Here is a 17,800-nt window from a genome sequence, read left to right on the forward strand (position 1 = left end):
GGAGGGACAAAGGACAGCCTCTGGATGGAGAGGAAACAGACTTGGCCAGAAGACAAATGGAGGTTTAAAAAGGTAAAGGAAAGCCCCTGGGTTAAGCTGAGTTATTGAACTTTAATTGGGTTAATTAGGTGAGCCAAGGGGGGTTTGATTGTTGGACTTGGTAGCATTGACCCGGGTAGTCAGCCTCAGGAGGAGGAAGTGGACAAATAAGGGATTAGATCTTGGAGGCAAGCTTTAGGACTGTGATCTAATGGATTAGCAAGGGGAAGACGACGGAAAGGAGAAAGACAATGGCCCCAGGCTGGCTAGAGCCCTTCAATAGGACTCACAACCATCCTAACTCCAACTCCAGAGCATCTGATGCCCCTCCCTGGCCTCTGAGGGTACTGCATGCACACACCAGACTGGCAAATCTCACATACACAGAGGGGTTTTTGTTTGTTTGTTTTTGTTTGTTTGTTTGTTTTAAAGATTTATTTATTTATTATATGTAAGTACACTGTAGCTGTCTTCAGACACCCCAGAAGAGGGAATCAGATCTTGTTAAGGATGGTTGTGAGCCACCATGTGGTTGCTGGGATTTGAACTCTGCACCTTTGGAAGAGCAGTCGGGTGCTCTTACCCACTGAGCCATCTCACCAGCCCCTGTTTTTTTTTTTTTTTTTTTTTTTTAAAGTTTAAAAAAATCATGAAACCCTAAGATAAATGTCTAAAATGCCCTGCTTGCTCTCTCTGCCTTCACACCTCTGTCTCTGGCTTCTCTGGCTTGATCTCTGCTGTGGCCCCTGTCCCTTCCAGCACAGTGAAAGGAGAGGCCAGGCCTGTCTGGGCCCCATCTCCAGTTCCTGGGCACCTGGGACATGTCTGAGGCACTTGTAAAGAATGCATAGTCCTTGAAAACAAGTTTACAGAGGCGGAGGCCTGAGGGTGGACAGTGGAGCGAAGGGAGGACTGTTTTAGGTCCATGGGAGGACTGTTTGTCCCCTCAATCCCACTCCAGCCAATCACATTAAGCAAGTCCCCAGTGTGACCCTTTCCCTCCCAAATATGGGGTTTTAAGTGTCATACAGAAGTTTACAGGTGTTAATGTGCGTTTTAAGAAAGGGTCTTGGCCAGGCATGGTGTACACGCCTTTAAAACCAGGAGGCAGAGGATTTCTGTGCAATCAAGGCCAGCCTGATCTTCAGAGTGAGTTCCATGACAGCCAGGGCTACACAGAAGCAGTCCTCCCTGTCTCGAAAAAAACAAATAAATAAAAGACAGGGATGGTCTCAAGCAGGAGCCTCACCTCTCTGAAAACCCCGGGGTAATTCCAAGTTTTGCACTGTGCCCCCATTTTACTTCAAACCCTCAAGCCCTGCCCTCATCTCAGCTGCAGTGAAACCTCCTGGCCCGCAGCAGCTGCAGTGAAACCTCCTGGCCCGCAGCAGAGATGGCCTCTGCCTTGTTAGAGTAGGCGTGGGCTTGTATTGTAAACAGTTACACCCTAGGACTAACCCTCCGTTTACGTTTACAAATCTCTCCTTTATTTTATGCTTCAAAAGGAGACTGCTCCTGCCCTTCAAGGCCTTTGCTGTGGCCAGCTCCACTCCTGAGCTCAGTACCCTAACCAGTTAGAAGCGCTTCCTCGTGGTGGTTCTGGCTTTGGTGTCATTTCCTCATTATTTGTGCACCCAGTGACCCCAATACTCACTGGGTTTCAAACTCCAATTCTCCGGCTTGGCAATATGTGCCCTCCCCTGCCAGGATATCCAAGATGTAAAGCACCCCAAGTCCTAACACGAGGCTTAGGGCTAAGCACGGATGGAGAGTGTGCCTGGCTACAGGGTACCAGCCAGGCGGGAGCCTCCATTGTTCAGTAACCCATCACTCTCAGCTAGTCTCTCCAGCAAGGTGGTCTGACTGACCGCGGAGCTGTGTGGAACATTTGCCAGAGGCAAGTAAGATTCCTGCTCTGGCTGCCCCGTGCTTCACCCTTCCCCTTGCAGTATGAGATTCCTGGGGAACTTCTAATGTTTTTGGGGTCCCTTGTTTGCTATTCTGATAGACAATAGAGCCCAGGTGTCCTTCAGACATTTCTGCCCAGGTGTTACGCTGTCTGGCTGTGTGCACTGATTGCCCAGCTGGGAATGTCAACAGGCCCCTGTAAACCCTGGGGACCATGGCATCCGGTGTCCCCACTGATGACTGTTAGTTTATGACTTCCTATAAAAGTTTGCAGCGCGTGACAGGGTGACAGGAATCTGTGTTCCCAGGCCAGGGTCACAAGCCCAGGTTTGGCAAGAACCACCACCCCATTTCTTCCTTTTTGTCAGGCGGGGCTCAGCTGACCAGAGAAACTTCAGGCGGTGAGGACCACAGGATAGGGAAGCTGAGGTCTGACTTCCACCATGGGATTCTCCAGACCCTTAAAATAAGGCAGGGGGTCCATCCCAGTCTACTCCAAAAAGAAGTTACAGGTGTTGACCCCAGACCCAGGAGGGCTGAGGTAGGCTGGCTAGCGTGGACCGTAGTGGGTCCCAGTGGTTTGAACCTGATGACAGTTCCCAGTAGGTGACACTGGACGCACAATGACAGGTTTCAATGACTTTATTGGTTTCTAAGTAAAGAGCATGAAGTTTTCAGAGTGTAGCCTTCTAACACCCTGCCCCCGGGGTCAGGGTGCTTGGCAGGAGCTCGGGCCTCGAAGAGAAGACATACTAGGCCTGAAGGGTCTCAGGGGGCAGAAGAGCCCTGTTGAGAGGATAAAATACCTGAGGTACTGGGGGATCCCATAAACCAGCCAGGTGGAGGGGGGGCGGCGCACCCCAGAAGCGCTCCCTAAGGTGTGGCTTCAGCTGCCCTGGGTGGAGCCATCCCAGGCTTTGAGGGAAAAGAGCCTGGTGCCAACCAGCATTAGTGAAACCTCTTCTTATGCAGCACAGGTGCCCTCTTCCACCCTGAGGGCAGACAGGAGGGTTCAGGGGCTTCAAGGTCTACAGAGTAAAGCCCCTAAAAACAAACAAACAAACAAACAAAAACCGACCCCCAAGCCCAAATCTCTGAGTCCCCTGAACAAAGCCCAGACATGAAAGCTGTGTCTGTCCGTCTGTCTGTCCGTCCATGTGACGGAGTCTGGCCACCACAGCCTTGTGGTAGAAGGCAGTTCTCACTGGCTTCTGCCTGTGGCTCTTGGGGAATAAAGGTCTGGGGGCAGCTGACTCCCCCCCCCCCGTGCCACCGTGCCCACCTCTCTCCCTCTCTTCCTGATGTTTTGGGTTTTGTCTCTCAAATCCCAGCCTGGCCTCCGACTTGGAATGCAGGGAGGCTGGCCTTGAACTCCTGTTCTGCCTCCAGGTCCAGTGCCCGGATGGTGCAATCCTTACAGCTTGTGACCAGTGTCCCCGACACCAGTGACAGGCATCACTGACAGGTATGTTTAGTGGCCATGGCAACTCAAGATTTAGCTTTTTAAGGGTTCATTTTTTCCTTTATATGGGGGGGCATTTCACCTGACACAGAATACCAAAGCCCCTCTCTTTGCTCTCTCCAGCCTGTGGATATGGAGAAATGGTGGGCTGGGGAGGGGAGCCACCTGCCTGGGTACGCATTTGAGATGCCATTGGCATGCATAGGGAGCCCACAGGGACCCCCGCGGCTCTGTCAGAGCCTAGGCTCTGAGAGTAAGGCTTTGTCTCTATGTTCCCAGAGGGGACTTCTGGGCTCAGACACTCCAAGGGGTACAGAGGTCAAGGGTAAGCTGTCTAGACAGTGGGAGGGAGAGGGGCAGGCTGGAGGCGCTCTCCTTGTACACAGCAAGGTCACCTTGGGGGCGAAGGCACAAGCGGCCTGTGCAGAAAGCAGCTGGTCTGCCTTCCAGCAGAAGTCCTCACTCAGAAGCATCTAGAGTCTACTTTTCCAACTTCCCCCAGCCTCGGGTCCACCCTCTGAAGGTTTACACGCCAGCTTGGGAAGTACTGAGAGTCCCCATTTGAGCTGAAGCCATCAATTTAACTTCAAAGATCTGAAATCAGGCTCTGGCGGAGGCTTAATGCTGCCATCCCTGGGACCTGGAGGCAGGGAATTCAAGGTCACCCTCAGCCACACAGAGTGCGAAGCCAGCCCAGGCTACAAAGACCCTGTAGCACCCCCCACCATCTCCCAAAAAACACATTTAAAAGATTGGTGCCCACAATGGTGATCCTGCCTTGGCTTCTTGCAGTCTGTCCCTCCACGTGGCCTTGGGAAACACTGGAGTGGCCCAGGGCACAGCATGCTGGTGTTGGTCTGAAAGCTACATCCCCACACCTGAGTTGATAGCGTAAATCAGACACTTTCTTGGGCTGGCCGAGATCCCAGATACTACCATTGCTGTCCCTGCACACGTCCCAGGCTTCAGGTTTATGCCAATGTTACTTCTCTTCCTCTGCTGGGCTAGCTTTCTACTTTGCCATTAATGGTAAGGGCCAGCCAGGCCCAGGTCAGGCCTTGCCCACACATCGGACTACCCCTTGAAGCCCCACCCCGCTCCCCAGGGTAAGAATGGGAAATGAAGGTCAGTGTTAGGGTGACCTGGACCTCAAGGGTCAATGTGACCAGTCTGGGCTACACCTGGCAACTACAGACCCTGAGCCCTACCTGCCAAGAAACAAACAAAAAAGTTTTGGGTCAGGGCAAGGGGTGTATGTTTAAGAGATGCCTAAATAAATAACTACCAGTCCCATGTCCTAGGATCCCCGTCAGCTCAACAGTGGGGACTAGAACACGACATGTGCGCCCTCCTGGCGACGCTGAGGAGAATGCTCACCATGCTCCCAGCAGAGCTGGACCAAGGAAAGCCAGCCAGCGCTTGCCGGGGACTTTGAGGAAATTGAGAGTGGAGCACAGCCCATGGTCTTCCTGAGGAAGACTTGCCAGGCAGATACATCTGAAGCAGGAGGACTGCCACATGTTGGAGGGCCAGCCTGAGCTACAGAGTTCAAGTAGAACTCTGCCTCAAAATGCAAAAACAAACAAAGACATTCGGGAACCAAAGTCAGATCCATCTTGGTCATCTCAGGGGGAGGCTGAGGCCAGAGGGCCAGGAGTTCAAGACCTGCCTTGTCTACATGATGTCTCAAAAGCCCAGGGCCCTGGGAAATCCCTTACTCCTGAACCCCCATCCTCCTGCCCATGGCTAGCTGGGAAACTGCAGGGAAACTGCAGGGCCTCTCTCTCTGGAGGTGTTAGCACAGGACTGGGGGGGGGGGGGCAAGAGGGGGAGCCCTGGTTATTCAAACTGCCGGCCCACAGCCATAGATGCTTTTGTAGGGACAGCAAGTCATCCCGGGCACTCCAGGGTACCCTCACCCCTGAGATTTAGAAAGAGAGCCAACTGCTCAGGTCTCCATGTGGCGACAGATACACTTCAGCCCCAGGACCAACAAGATGATGACATGAAGAAACCACATCAGAACAAGGAACACTAGAGCTTAAAAGTAGCCGGGCCCAGCACACAGGCTATCATAAGCCCTGCACTGGGTAGGCGAGTCGAGGTAGAAGGGTCAGGAGTTTAAGGTCAGTTCCAGCTACAGTAAACTGGAGGCTAGCCTGGGCTATCAGAGACCCAGTCTCACAAACAACAAAAAGATCCAGGGGTGAGAAGTCACTTCAGAATTCAGACCTGTCAATCCCGTGGAGACACCGGGGCCCCACCCACAGAAAGAGAAGGTGACATCCATCAATGGAGACACCGGGGCCCCCACCCACAGAAAGAGAAGGTGGCACCCAGAATGTCCTTGGCTTCACTGGCAGGAGTCCAGGTCACGTGCCGCACCCCGCCCTTCCTGAGGGCCCCTCCTCCTCGCTCGGAAGTTCAAAGTCAGTCAGAGACAAAGGCTGGCTGGAGTCCCAGGCGCACTTCCAGACGCAGTTCACCGGATATCCCTGTAGCTGACAGGACATGCAGGGACATGCCTGGGCCCCGGAGCCTCTCACCCCAGCTCCCTAACAGGATGGTAGAGGCTGGCTATCTCAAGATGGAGAAAATCCACAGATCCAGGTGATGGTTCACACACGGTGGGTTCTGGGTCCCAGGTGGGCCATGTGTGGTGACAAAACTCCTGTCCTCTTAGTGCTTAGGAAGCTGAGGCCAGAGGGTCAAGAGTTCACACGAGGCCAGCCTGGGCTATCTGAGACCCTGTCTCAAAACAACAACAACAAATACCCTCTAAAGTTTAGAGTATCTAAATTTTTAGAGTCTTAAAATATCAAAATGAGAACAAGAAAGGTCATGGCAGGGTCAGCTCCCCACAGGCACCAGAGGCCACTGCGGCCAGGCCCTTGGTGGCCATAGCAGCCTGCTCTTCCGAGCAAAGGGAGCCCACTGTGGGGACCCAACGTGTGATGGCATTTTCAGGGCAGGAGGCAAAAGAGGCCTCCCTCCCCAGGAGAAAGGAAAGACACTTGCTGGTTAGGCCTGAAATCTTAGCAATGGGAACATAAGTTACCCTGTTCCCTAATCTAGCACTGAAGGGAGGTGGGTACAACAAAGAAGGACGGGGACAGAGAGACAGACACAGAGATAGACAGAGACAGAAAGGCAGAGACAGACAGAAACAGAGAGAAGATAGAAAAGGCAACCAGGTCCCAGGTGGCTTTGGCGGGGACCGCCCAGGGTTTAAGACATGGGTTAGAGCTAAACTACTTTATGATACTTTGTGAGGTCCCAGCCACAGAGCAAGCTTCAACTCCGTGTCCATACACCTGAAAACGCAGGCTGTGTCGGGGTCAAGGTGGCGCCATGGCATGTGTGCAGGCCACTAGCCCTGGCCTCTGGGCGCAGCAGAAGTGTCCCCGCTCTCTCCATCGCCCCCTTGTGGTCCACTAGGAGGGGCAGATGAGTCAGGCACCACGCCCAGGTGTACATGGCTGTCAGAGCTGGCGGCAACAGCTGAGGCCTCCCTCGGCCTGCTCCAGGACACCCAGCATCTCCTCAATGATAGCTCGTAGCGCCCGGCCCAGCTGGTCGGCGTTGTAAGGCTTACCCAGCGGGGGCACGTGGACAAAAGCCGAGCGGCCGCGGCCCTGGTAGAGCGACGTATAATACGTGAAGTCACACAGATACCTGAGACAGACGAGAGGAAGTCACAGTCGCTGAGTCCCAGGCCAGGCCACCAGGCTTCTGTAAAGCCCTTCGAAGCTCTGTGCCCTGGGGCACGGCTGGGAGGTGGTGGGGAATCTAGGGCCAGGAATCTGGGGGACCCTGGATGCCTACTCTCCGTTTTCTAAAAACATATTTTGCTGGGCATGGTAATTCCAGCACTCAGAACTGAAGCAGATGCAGGTAGCCGTTAGTCTGAGGCCAGCCTGGTCTATGCAGAGTTCCAGGCAAACCTGGGCTACACAGAGAAACCGTCTTCAAGCCTAAGGTGGAGAATGACTGAGGACATTATGTGCTGCTTTGTCCCCAGCCTTTCTGCTGGATGGGACCCCACCCCACCCCCACCCCCATCCCCCTGTGCCTGGAGCCTACGTGCCCCATACCCCACCCCCGCGCCTGGAGCCTACCTGTCCCCCACCCCACCCCTGTGCCTGGACCCTACCTGCCCCTCACCCCACCCCCATGCCTGGAGCCTACCTGCCCCCCCTCCCCCGTGCCTGGAGCCTACCTGCCCCCCCACCCCAGCTCCTGGAGTCTACCTGCCAGCATCCTGGGAGATGGTAACAGACACATCCAGGCCCAGTGTGGTCACCCGTTTGCACACGGCGTCCATGTCGATGATGGAGTCGATGCTCTCGGGACCATCCTCCACGCAGCACTGCGAGCCGGGGCAGAACCGGCAATTATCCAGTCCCTTGTAACCCTTGTTGTGCCCACATTTCTCCAGCGTCACTGTGGTGGCCATGCCCGACACCCCAACATGCACTACGAGCTGGGGATGACACAAGCAGGGGACGGTTAGCAGGAGCAGACACTCACCCATACACAGGGAATAAAAACAGCGAGTCTCTGTTGTCATTGCTCGAAAATGAGCTATTACGTGGCTGCTTAGGAGTCCAGGGTGGGCTTTGGCTTCACCTCTGAAACAGGGTCTCAGCCTCTCACGTAGCCCAGGCTGTCCCTGAATTCATGATCGCTGAGGCGATGGGTACTTTACCACCAGTGGACCTCGCTTCGGGTACGGTTTGATTGTTTGTTTTTTGTTTGTTTTTTTATTTTTTGGTTTTTCGAGACAGGGTTTCTCTGTGTAGCCCTGGCTGTCTTGGAACTCACTCTGTAGACCAGGCTGGCCTCGAACTCAGAAATCCGCCTGCCTCTGCCTCCCGAGTGCTGGAATTAAAGGCGTGTGCCACCACTGCCCAGCTGGAGGTATGTTTTGAAAATTATTTTTTTATTAATATTTTCTTTGGTAGTGCTGAGTGGACACCAGGACCTCACATACTCATATTAAACTGTAACTTACCCAAACCCGTCCTGGCTGGTTTCAGGCTCAGAAGGCAGCAAGGCCCTGCCAGGGCCCTGTGAGGTGTGGTGTGGCACTGGCCTTATGGATGGTGTGGTGGTCAGAATGACAATACCCCCAGAGGTTCATCTGTTTGAATGCTTAGTCACCAGGGAGCAGTGGAACAATTGGGCTTGGGGACGATTAGGAGGTGTGGTCTTGTTGGAGGAGGTGACTTGCTGGGAGTGGAGAGTGTGTGCTGAGGTTTCAAAAGCTCAGATCAGTCTGTGCTTCTCTCTGTCTGCCACTGCTCCCGCGCCTGCCTGTCTGCGGCTGCAACTGATGATCGATCGTGGATTAACTCTTAGAAACCGTGTACACCCCTAGTCAGATATTGGCTTTTATGGGTGGCTGTGGCCATGGCCATGCTGCCTCCTCACAGTGACAGACAGTGACTAGGCTCTAGGCGGTGCCCTGCTGCCCACCTGGGGGCTGTGCTTCTCCCACAGCGCTGGGATGAGCCTCTGCACAGTCTGGTACTCCACAGGGATCTCGTACACGTGCAGGTCCACGCTGTCCCCAAGGCCCAGCTTCTCCAGCTCCTGGGAGGAAAGACACGGGTGTTAGAATGAAGAGGATGCACGGGCCCTCCCATCCCCAGACACCAGGCAGCGGGGTGGTGTGAGAGTAAAGGGGCTGCACGGGCCTTGCCATCCCCAGACACCAGGCAGCTCAGCTGGGTGTGGCACACCAAGGTCACACAGCACTTGGGAGATGGAGGCAGGAGCAAGAGTTTGGGGTCATCCTCTGCTACATAGAAAAACTGAAGACAGCCTTGGCTACATGACACTCTGCTCCTCCTCAAAAAAATGGGTCTTGACTGCCTGTAACCCACTGAGCACCCCAGTTCATCGGATGACCACTGCAGGGCTGCCTGGGAAATGCCTTTCTGCAGGAGCCCAGGAGACACAGTGACTGCCTGAGGAAGAATCAGTAGTCACCCATTCTGGCAACTGTGACAAGGACCACATCATAGCAAAGGGGGCCAAGCCAGGCGTCACTGTGACAGTACTGAGACTCGTCTTGACACCTGAGAGGCCGAGGCTGCTACATTATGGCCAGCCTCCTCTTCTACACAGTGAATTCCAGGCTAACCTGGGTTATAGCGTGAGATTCTGTCTCACACAAACAAGAAACAAAAAAAGCAAAAAAAGGTTTGGGGCTGAAGTTCGGCTGCTTAGCACAGTTGTAGCTCAGCTGGGAGAGAGTTCAGCCGGCACGTAGGCAAAGCCGGGTTCCTTCCCGTGGTGGTACATGCCTGTCATCCCAGACACGTGGGAGCAGGAGTTCAAAGAGACCCTGTCTCAACAAGTATACACCCTAGACTCAAACAAACAAAGAAACAAAATCTGAAGGAATTAAAAAAACACAAAGGACTACTTTCTTTGGGTTTGCACTGGGGCAGTGGCAGTGCGCCATCTGCTGGCTGAGGGAGGGAGGGGCAAAGGGCAAGTCGTACCCATGGCAACTGGATTTGATGGCCTTTGGACTTCATTCACAAACAGGAAAACAAAATAAACTTCCCCCAGCAGAGCAGATGGTGTGAATCATTCAAGACTCTGAGGCAAGAGGATTGCTGAGTCCCGGGAAAACCTGGGCTGCTGTGGGACCCTACCTCAAAAATCAAAACAATGCTGGAGAGAGGTAAGAGCTCTTGCCGATCTTCCAGAGGACCTGAGTTCAGCTTCCAGCTCCAGCATCAGGTGGCTCCAGACCTAAGGGCTCCTAGGCCTCGGGAGGCGTTTGCACACAGGTGGCTCCCAGAACAGGCATTTATATGTGCATAATTTAAATAAATATAACTTAAAAATAAAAATAAAACAAAAGAACAGGCCTGGCATCGCATCCTGTCTCCCATACCCATTTTGGGAGACGGAGGCAGGAGGCAGAAGTTCCAGGTCTGCCTGGGCTACATAGTAAGTGCTTTGGAGGCCAGCCTGGGCTAAATGAGACTCTGTCAGAAAATAAAAAAACCAGAGAGGCCAGATGTGGCAATGCACACTTTAATCCCAACACTTGAGAGGCAGAGGCAGGAGGATGTCTGTGAGTTTGAGGCCAGCCTGGGCTACAAGGCAAGTTGCAGTATAGCCAGGGCTATGTAGAGGGGCAATCCCAAAAAGCACCAAAAATAAAACAAACACTAAAATAAGTAAATCGCTCCATAGCCTTTCACCCCAGGTCCTTTTCAGTGTTTGCCCAGGAGCCCTGGTGATGCCCAGTCACCCCCACACTTTTTATTTAAACCAGGGTGTAAATCTGTAGTTCACAAAAGCAGGAAATGAAACCAGGGTCAGGCTTCGAGACCATTCACCAATATCCCAACCCTTCAAGGGGTGCACTTAGGGCAGACCAGGGCCCCCCACACATGGGCACCCCAGGTGACTGGTCTTCAGCAGCACACTCCCATCATGGCTGCACTGGAGTGTGAGACAGGGGGACAGAATGTGGGGCAGCCTAGGCTACAAAGCAACACTGTCTCCAAAAGAAAAAAAAAAGGTTAAGTTTCCGGTTAGGGGCTAGCCAGGACTGACTATGCCGGGCGAGTGCCAGGACTGACTATGCCGGGCGAGTGCCAGGACTGACTATGCCGGGCGAGTGCAGGCCTCTCCTGCCTCGCCTCCCCAGTGCTGGGATGGCAGCTGTGGGCCACCACACCCGCTGTCTCGACACTGTATCTTTGAGGAGTTCCCCAAGAACAAATTCAGTGGCACTGGCTCCCTCACGGAGACAAATGGCTGCCGGGGCCTCCAGAGACTCCTCATGCTGTTCCCACAGGCCACCGTGTTCCCAATGGTGGCCTGGAAGGACAGACACATGACAGGATATTGATAAGGTACACACCTGTCAGCTCTATCGTCTCTTACAAGGCCAAGGCCAAGGCTCGGGAGTTCTTAGCTGATAGTGAGTTTGAGGCTAACCTGGGCTACTTGAGATCCTGTCTCCAAAAAACAAAAACAAAAACAAAAAACAAAAAACAAAAAACAAAAAATGCCAGGCATGGTGGCACATAGCTTTAAATCCAGCCAGGCAGCTGGTCGTGGTGGCACACGCCTTTAATCCCAGCACTCGGGAGGCAGAGACAGGCAGATTTCTGAGTTCGAGGCCAGCCTGGTCTACAAATAGAGTTCCAGGACAGCCAGGGCTACACAGAGAAACCCTGTATCGAAAAACCAAAAAAAAAAAAAAAAAAAAAAATCCAGCCAGGCATGGTGGCACACAGCTTTAAATCCAGCACTTGGGACACAGGTGCAAGAGGATCGCTGACTTCAAGGCCAACCTGGTTACAGAGTGAGTTCCAGAATACCCAAGGCTATACAGAGAAACCCTGTCTCAGAAAACAAACAAAAGACATGCCACACACCCCCCTACACAAAATCGATGGCTGAGGTCTGGCTCGGGGTTTGGCACTCACCCTCATCCCATGGCTGGCCCCTTCATATGGCAGGACTCACATATGGACAGGGTAAGTGATGTGAGAGTCAGGGCTTCGCCTAGGAAACCTGAGGTGGGTGCGAGCTGGTATTTAATGTCCCTGTGAAGCCCAGGCGCTTCCAGAAGACAAGAATCCTTCCGTGGTGACACTCCGCTTTTGGTGGGGACTCTATGGCTGAGAAGGCTAGTGTAGTGGGAACTGGTCACAGATGTGCAAGGAGTGTCACCCTTCACCAGATTCTGCCTTGTCCCTGGACACCTGGTCCCAGCTCTCTTGGGAGAAGAGGGCTGTGAGCCCCACATCCCACTTCCTGAATGCTGGCTCAGAACCCAGTACCCCAGGAAGCTCCAGGCAGGGCTTCAGCCGTGGCATTGTCCTGGGTCATCTACCTGAAAAGACTCTGTCGCAAAAGCAGGCATGGCTGCATCTGGCCGACCGATCCCCTTGACCCCAGCACAAAGCCCTCTTTGTTTGCTGGTACCCCTAGCAGGTCTGTCTAGACTTGTGGTGGCAGTAATTATCCCAGGATGTCACCACGTCTGTGGCCCACTCAGGGAGACTGTGAAGAAAGAAGTCAGAGTCAGCCTCCTTGTCACCTCCCAGGAAGCGCCTGGCACTCCAGACCCAGGGGAAATGAAGAGAAAGCCGGCGTGAGGGCAGGCACCCTCTGCAATTCCAGCACTCGGGAAACTCAGGCAAGAAAACCACCCGGAGTTGGAAACTAGCCAAGATACAGAGTAAAATGTGATGGATTAGTCAATCAAAGGAGGCAGGCATGACAGTGTACACTTGTCACACACACACACACACACACACACACACACACACCCATGCTAGGGAGGCTGAGGCAGAAGAAACAGGAGTTCAAGGTCAGCCAGAGTGAGATCCTGTCTCAAAACTTAAAAATAAAAGTAAGGCTCAAGGGTGATGAAGCCCGTGGCCCAGCCTTGTCTCCATGCTCCATTCTGAGCACTCACACAGTGGAAGGAGAGAAGCTGGTCCAGAGAGCTGCCCTCTGACCTCCAGAGGCATGCCCTTCCACACACGCAATCATCAAATGCAAAAACAAATAAAATATCTTAAAGGAATAGGTTGAGGACAGTCCTGGTCTATTCACGACACGGAGTTTCCCCCCAGAGTCCAAAAGCTCCAAGGGGATATTCACGAAGATTGTTTAATTGATTTTCCTTCCCATTTACATGCAGATGGCAGTGTCTGGGGCCCAGGAATCCAGACATTGGCTTTGTGTCCACTCAGCCCGTGAAGCCTCCTGTCTGTAACTCGCACAAAGCCAGACACACAAGTCTTCTGAGACACACTGGGGCTTTTTGTCTGGTGGTCCCGGGAGTGGATGTGCAAGCAGGGGCCGGGCCACACTCCCATCTGCGAGGTCCCTGGGACCCCGGGGTCCTCCACCTGGCTCACAGAGTGAAGGTGGAAAGAAAAGAGGGAGCTGCTAAAGCAGCTGGGACTTCTGAGCTCTGCAGCATGGGGAGGGTGACAGGCTGGTGGCGGGGACGTGGGAGTCTCGGGTGAGAAGAGAGAACCCTTAAATCACACAGCTAATGGGCTAAAATTAATCCCAGTCTGCTGCTGTCCCAGTCAGTTATTACCAAAGAATCAAACGTCTGTTTCTCTCCACTCAATTGTTCCCTAGTCTGTCTGTCTGAATGTCCCATCTGGCAAGGAAATACAAGTTAGTAGAGTCACTTCTTGGATGTCACTCTGGGAAGAGCCACCCCCTGAGGTTCTCAGTGAAGAGACTGAGCCCCTGCCCAGGGTGGCCCCTGCTCCCCAGCCACAGGGCGCCCGCTGGGACACACTCCACCTTTCTTTTCTTTTTTTTTGCTTTTTGTTTGTTTGTTTTTCGAGACAGGGTTTCTCTGTGTGGCCCTGGCTGTCCTGGAACTCACTCTGTAGACCAGGCTGGCCCCTGCCTCCCAGGTGCTGGGATTAAAGGTGTGCTCATGAGCTGGAAGTCAGCTTGGGCTATATACAATGACAACATGAGTTTTAAAAAAAAAAAAGTCAAGGTTAAAATTCACTGTTAAATTGTATTAAGTACTTGGAAAGACACTCAGCTCCCAGCGAGGCTCCTCCCCCAGATCAGAGTTACCTGGACGGCGATCCAGCTGGCATTCACAGTGTGCTCCCCAAAAGGGCCGAATCCTGAAAACAGGAAAAGAGACGTTATTCTCTCGTCTTACCTGAGTTCTGAAATCTCATTTCCAGACTCACCCCTATTCTAGCTTCTTACCCAGCCCTTCCTGGCATGCCCCAGCCATGGGCTGTGGCCTCCACTTGCTGAGTCCTGGGGTGACAGGCACAGGCTTCCTTGTCCCGATTGGGTCCCTACACCTGGAAGGACCTAGTCAGTCTCTCTTCACTGCTCTGTTCTCCAGCCAAAACCAAACCACGATATCACTGTCTGGGTGGGGTTGTCTCCCCACTCTGGAGGCCCAGGGTTGTGGACCACCACTACTTTAACATTAGTTCACAGAGCCTGGGAGGGGGGTTTCTCCAGGACAGGCTGGGTGGACACCAGACTGCTTCTGCTTTCGGTCAGTTCAACCTTCAACCTCCAGGCCCTATCTCTGACAAAGACAGACCCCCAAGGCGTTGTGGCATTTGGCTCCATTCCCTCTGAAGACAGGGCTTTCAGGGCCTAACTGTCATGAGCAAGAAGTGATGCAGAGAGGGGGCTCACTCTATCAGGTCACACAGCAGGTGTGGGAAGAGGCTGGGATTTTAATCCACCTGGGGAACTCCGTCTCTTTCTCTAGCCACTGGGTTGCCAAGAAAAGTTAAATTGAGAAAAACAAAAACAAGCCCACCGGCCCCCGGGTGCCATGGTGCACACCAGCAGACCGGCCCCCGGGTGCCATGGTGCACACCAGCAGACCCAGACTCCAAGAGTGTTTCAGGCCAGTCCAGGCTACACGAGACCTGCTTCAAAATAAACAAATATAGCTGGAAAGATACCTCAGTCAGTTGCCACACAGGGCCCGAGTTCGGCATTCCAGCACCATATACTCGCAGTGCGGGGGCCGTGCGGGGCCGTGCGGGGGCCGTGCGGGGCCGTGCGGGGCAGTGTGGGGCACACACTTGTATTCTGGGGCTGGGGAAGCAGAGGCAGGCAGTTCGGGGCGTCATGGCCCGTTTGTCTGGCCTAACTGACAAGCTCTAGAGCAGGGGTTCTCAGCTTTCCTGACGCTACCACCCTTTATTTTTCTTTTGCTACTTCATAACTGTAATTTTGCTATTGTTATGAATCATAATATAAAAATCTATGTTTCCCCACAGTCTGAGGTGACCCTTGTGAAAGGGTTAATTGGCCCACAAAGGGGCTGTGACTCACAGGTTGAGAAATGCTACCTGAATGCGTCCTAAATTGACACTTTCTCAAAACAGAGGTGGACAGAGCCTGAGGAATGACACCCAAGGTTAACCTCTGGTCTACACACACACACACACACACACACACACAAACACATAAACACAAACACACACACACAAACACACACACACAAACACACACACACACAAACACACAAACACACACACACAAACACACACACACACAAACACACACACAAACACACACACAAACACACACACACGTCTAAGAACCTGAGTTAGTGTGACTCAGGTGGTAAGAGCCTGCTGCCAGTGTTAAGAGATTAAGAGAGGGCCACCACACCTCAGGACAGCAGGTAGAGGACACATCTTGGGGCATTTCATCATGGTGGCACATGCTGCTCACCCTAGCATTTGGAAGTTTGAAGCTAAATAATCACCCTGGGTTTGTAGCCAGCCTTGGTCACAGAGTTAAGTTCCAGGTCAGCAGAAGAATGCAACCAACCAAATTAACCCCCCACCCCCAGAATGCTCCAAGGGATCAGGGACACAGTCGATCACACTTGTACTGCAGGGAACAGCAGGGAGAAAGTCGCAACCTTTCTCAGTCACAAAACACCTGTAGGAGTGGGAGTTTCCCTGGCTCACTCCCTGTGGCCTCTCAGGGCACAGGTTAACCCGAGTGCCCTCCTCCAAGGCCTGGTGGAGTTGACTCCACCAAGTGGCCCCAGGCTGAGTCTCAGGAAATAAGAACAGTTGGCTTCCGGGGGTGCTGGTGACAGTAGGAGCTGGTCTCTCGAGTCCCTGTGTCATTCCAGGGTCAGGTTGACTCAAGCCCAACACCTGCCCCAAACCGGGTTGCAGGCCCCTCCAACAATGCAAGGTGCCAGGAGCAGAGGCTGAGCGGATCGTGTGTCACCGGGACTTTTCCTGCCCGTAAACCCTCCTTTGTCCCCGGGGTCAGCGGGTGGGGACAGGCCGGAGCTCTGAAGAGGCGGGGAGGGACAGCAGTGCGCGAGGTGACCTGTCTGCACCCCAGTCCCCGCGCACTCCGAACTCCCGGCCGCGTGACCCCGGACTTTTCAGGTTACCGGGACCGAACGGTGCTATCGCGGGCGGCGACAACTGCAAACCTCTGGCAACCGCGAGCACTTGCCCCGCCACCCCCGGTTCAGCTGCACCTACCGGTCACCACTACCGCCTTCCGCGGCTGCTCCATGGTGGAATGCGCTCTCTAGGATCCTGGCTGTAGGGACTGGAGCGGACACCGACCCCCGAGCCCCGCCCGGCCGCCCGGCCCCGCCCACTAACGCTGGGCCTGCGCGGACACGCCCCGGACACGCCTCCGACCAGCTGTACGCGCCCCTGTGCGGCCCCCCGGGTTCCGCCGAGCCCCACGCGCACCACTACACCCCGGACCCCAGCGCCCGGGCCAGGCCATTCCTAGGCCACGGCCCCTAGGCACCACACCCCTAGCCAACCCCGCCCCCAGCCTTCCAAAGACCCTCCTCCAGGTCCTGTAAGGGACCCACCACGCCCCCAAGAGTCACACGCCTAGAGCTTTCCAAACTCTCAGGCCGGGGTCACATTCCAGCCAGATCCCAAACTCCCAAGCCACTCCCAAACCCATCCTTGAAACAACTGGGCCCAGGTCATGTACCTCCGCCTACTCCCACGCAAGTGCAGATCTTTCCAATGGCCCTCGGCCAGGCCGCAGTCCACGTTCCCACCCGCGACCTATGACATCCCTGGCTCAGGCCACGCTCTCCGAAACTTCTTCCTTCTAAAATCTACTCCGCCCCGAACCCACCTAGGGCAACGACCCCCCCTTCCCTGTATGCCACTGAAAACGCTGGGCTGGGCGTGCGTACCAGGTACCATCTAGGCTCCGCCCCCAGTCTACTCCCGCCAGTTCCCAGTGGCCGCTGGGTTCTCAAGCTCACCTGGAGCCATATGCCCCGCCCTAAGCATCGACCGGTCCAGGCCACCTCCCCGGGTCCCCCTGCCTGGCCACGCCCATTCGCTGCCAGGACCCTCCCCCTACTTGTTTTTAAGCCCCGCCTCCAACACTTAAGTGGGCAGCGGGAGTGTTATCGGCTCCACCCTTCTCAGCGTCAGTTTCTCTTCCTGTAAGACGGGGACATAGGGCGGGGGAACAGTTTGATTCTGTTCACTCGCTCATCACAGTTTACAAACAAGGACACCGCGGCATGGATCTGAGGAAGACAGAAGGGTCACTTCAGCAGAAAGCGGAGGGAGCGGCGCGGGAGGAAGAGCTTCGGCTCCCTGCCAACATGGCTAACTGGAATACTTCCTTTCCGTGGCTCCCGGTTGCACCTTATTCCCCAGAGCCTTGCTCACCTGCACATCTAGCTGTTCACGCCCCAGACTTCCTCCTCCTGCGGGCCTGTCATCTCCTTTAAAGGAAGTTGTTTTTCCATCCCCTACCTGGACATCCTTTAGTCTCATCTTAAGGAGGCTCCATTTTTCTAATGTTTTGTGTTTTTAAAAATCCTATTCGTAGCCGGGCGTGGTGGCGCACGCCTTT

General features: G+C 54.1%; 1 protein-coding gene across 2 annotated transcripts; it reads right to left on the bottom strand.

Annotated features, from left to right (window-relative positions):
* Nucleotides 1–2,578: 2,578 nt before the first annotated feature.
* Nucleotides 2,579–17,008, bottom strand: Pgpep1 (pyroglutamyl-peptidase I). Of its 2 annotated transcripts, none has more exons than XM_029532122.1 (5): nt 16,913–17,008; nt 14,012–14,064; nt 8,888–9,004; nt 7,660–7,892; nt 2,579–7,084 (listed from the first exon to the last, which is right to left on the bottom strand). In XM_029532122.1, exons 4-5 carry the CDS (start codon nt 7,863–7,865, stop codon nt 6,892–6,894), a joined length of 399 nt encoding a protein of 132 aa, XP_029387982.1. In that variant the 5' UTR covers nt 7,866–7,892; nt 8,888–9,004; nt 14,012–14,064; nt 16,913–17,008; the 3' UTR covers nt 2,579–6,891. The 2 variants fall into 2 exon arrangements, with proteins under 2 accessions (XP_029387982.1, XP_021075120.1); XM_021219461.2 differs by lacking the exon at nt 16,913–17,008 and adding an exon at nt 16,438–16,526 and having other exon boundaries at nt 6,194–7,084.
* Nucleotides 17,009–17,800: the final 792 nt, after the last annotated feature.

The sequence above is a fragment of the Mus pahari genome, chromosome 19 (genome assembly GCF_900095145.1).
Source record: "Mus pahari chromosome 19, PAHARI_EIJ_v1.1, whole genome shotgun sequence".
In the NCBI taxonomy this organism is placed as follows: domain Eukaryota; kingdom Metazoa; phylum Chordata; class Mammalia; order Rodentia; family Muridae; genus Mus; species Mus pahari.

Excerpts from the sequence above, each read along its gene's own strand:
- Pgpep1 (XM_021219461.2), bottom strand. The coding sequence starts at position 16,471 with ATGGAGCAGCCGCGGAAGGCGGTAGTGGTGACCG. Across the intron at positions 9,005-14,011 it reads CCAGCTGGATCGCCGTCCAG|GAGCTGGAGAAGCTGGGCCT; the intron begins GTAACTCTGATC and ends CTTTCCTCCCAG. Across the intron at positions 7,085-7,659 it reads ATCTCCCAGGATGCTGGCAG|GTATCTGTGTGACTTCACGT; the intron begins GTAGACTCCAGG and ends CGTCTGTCTCAG.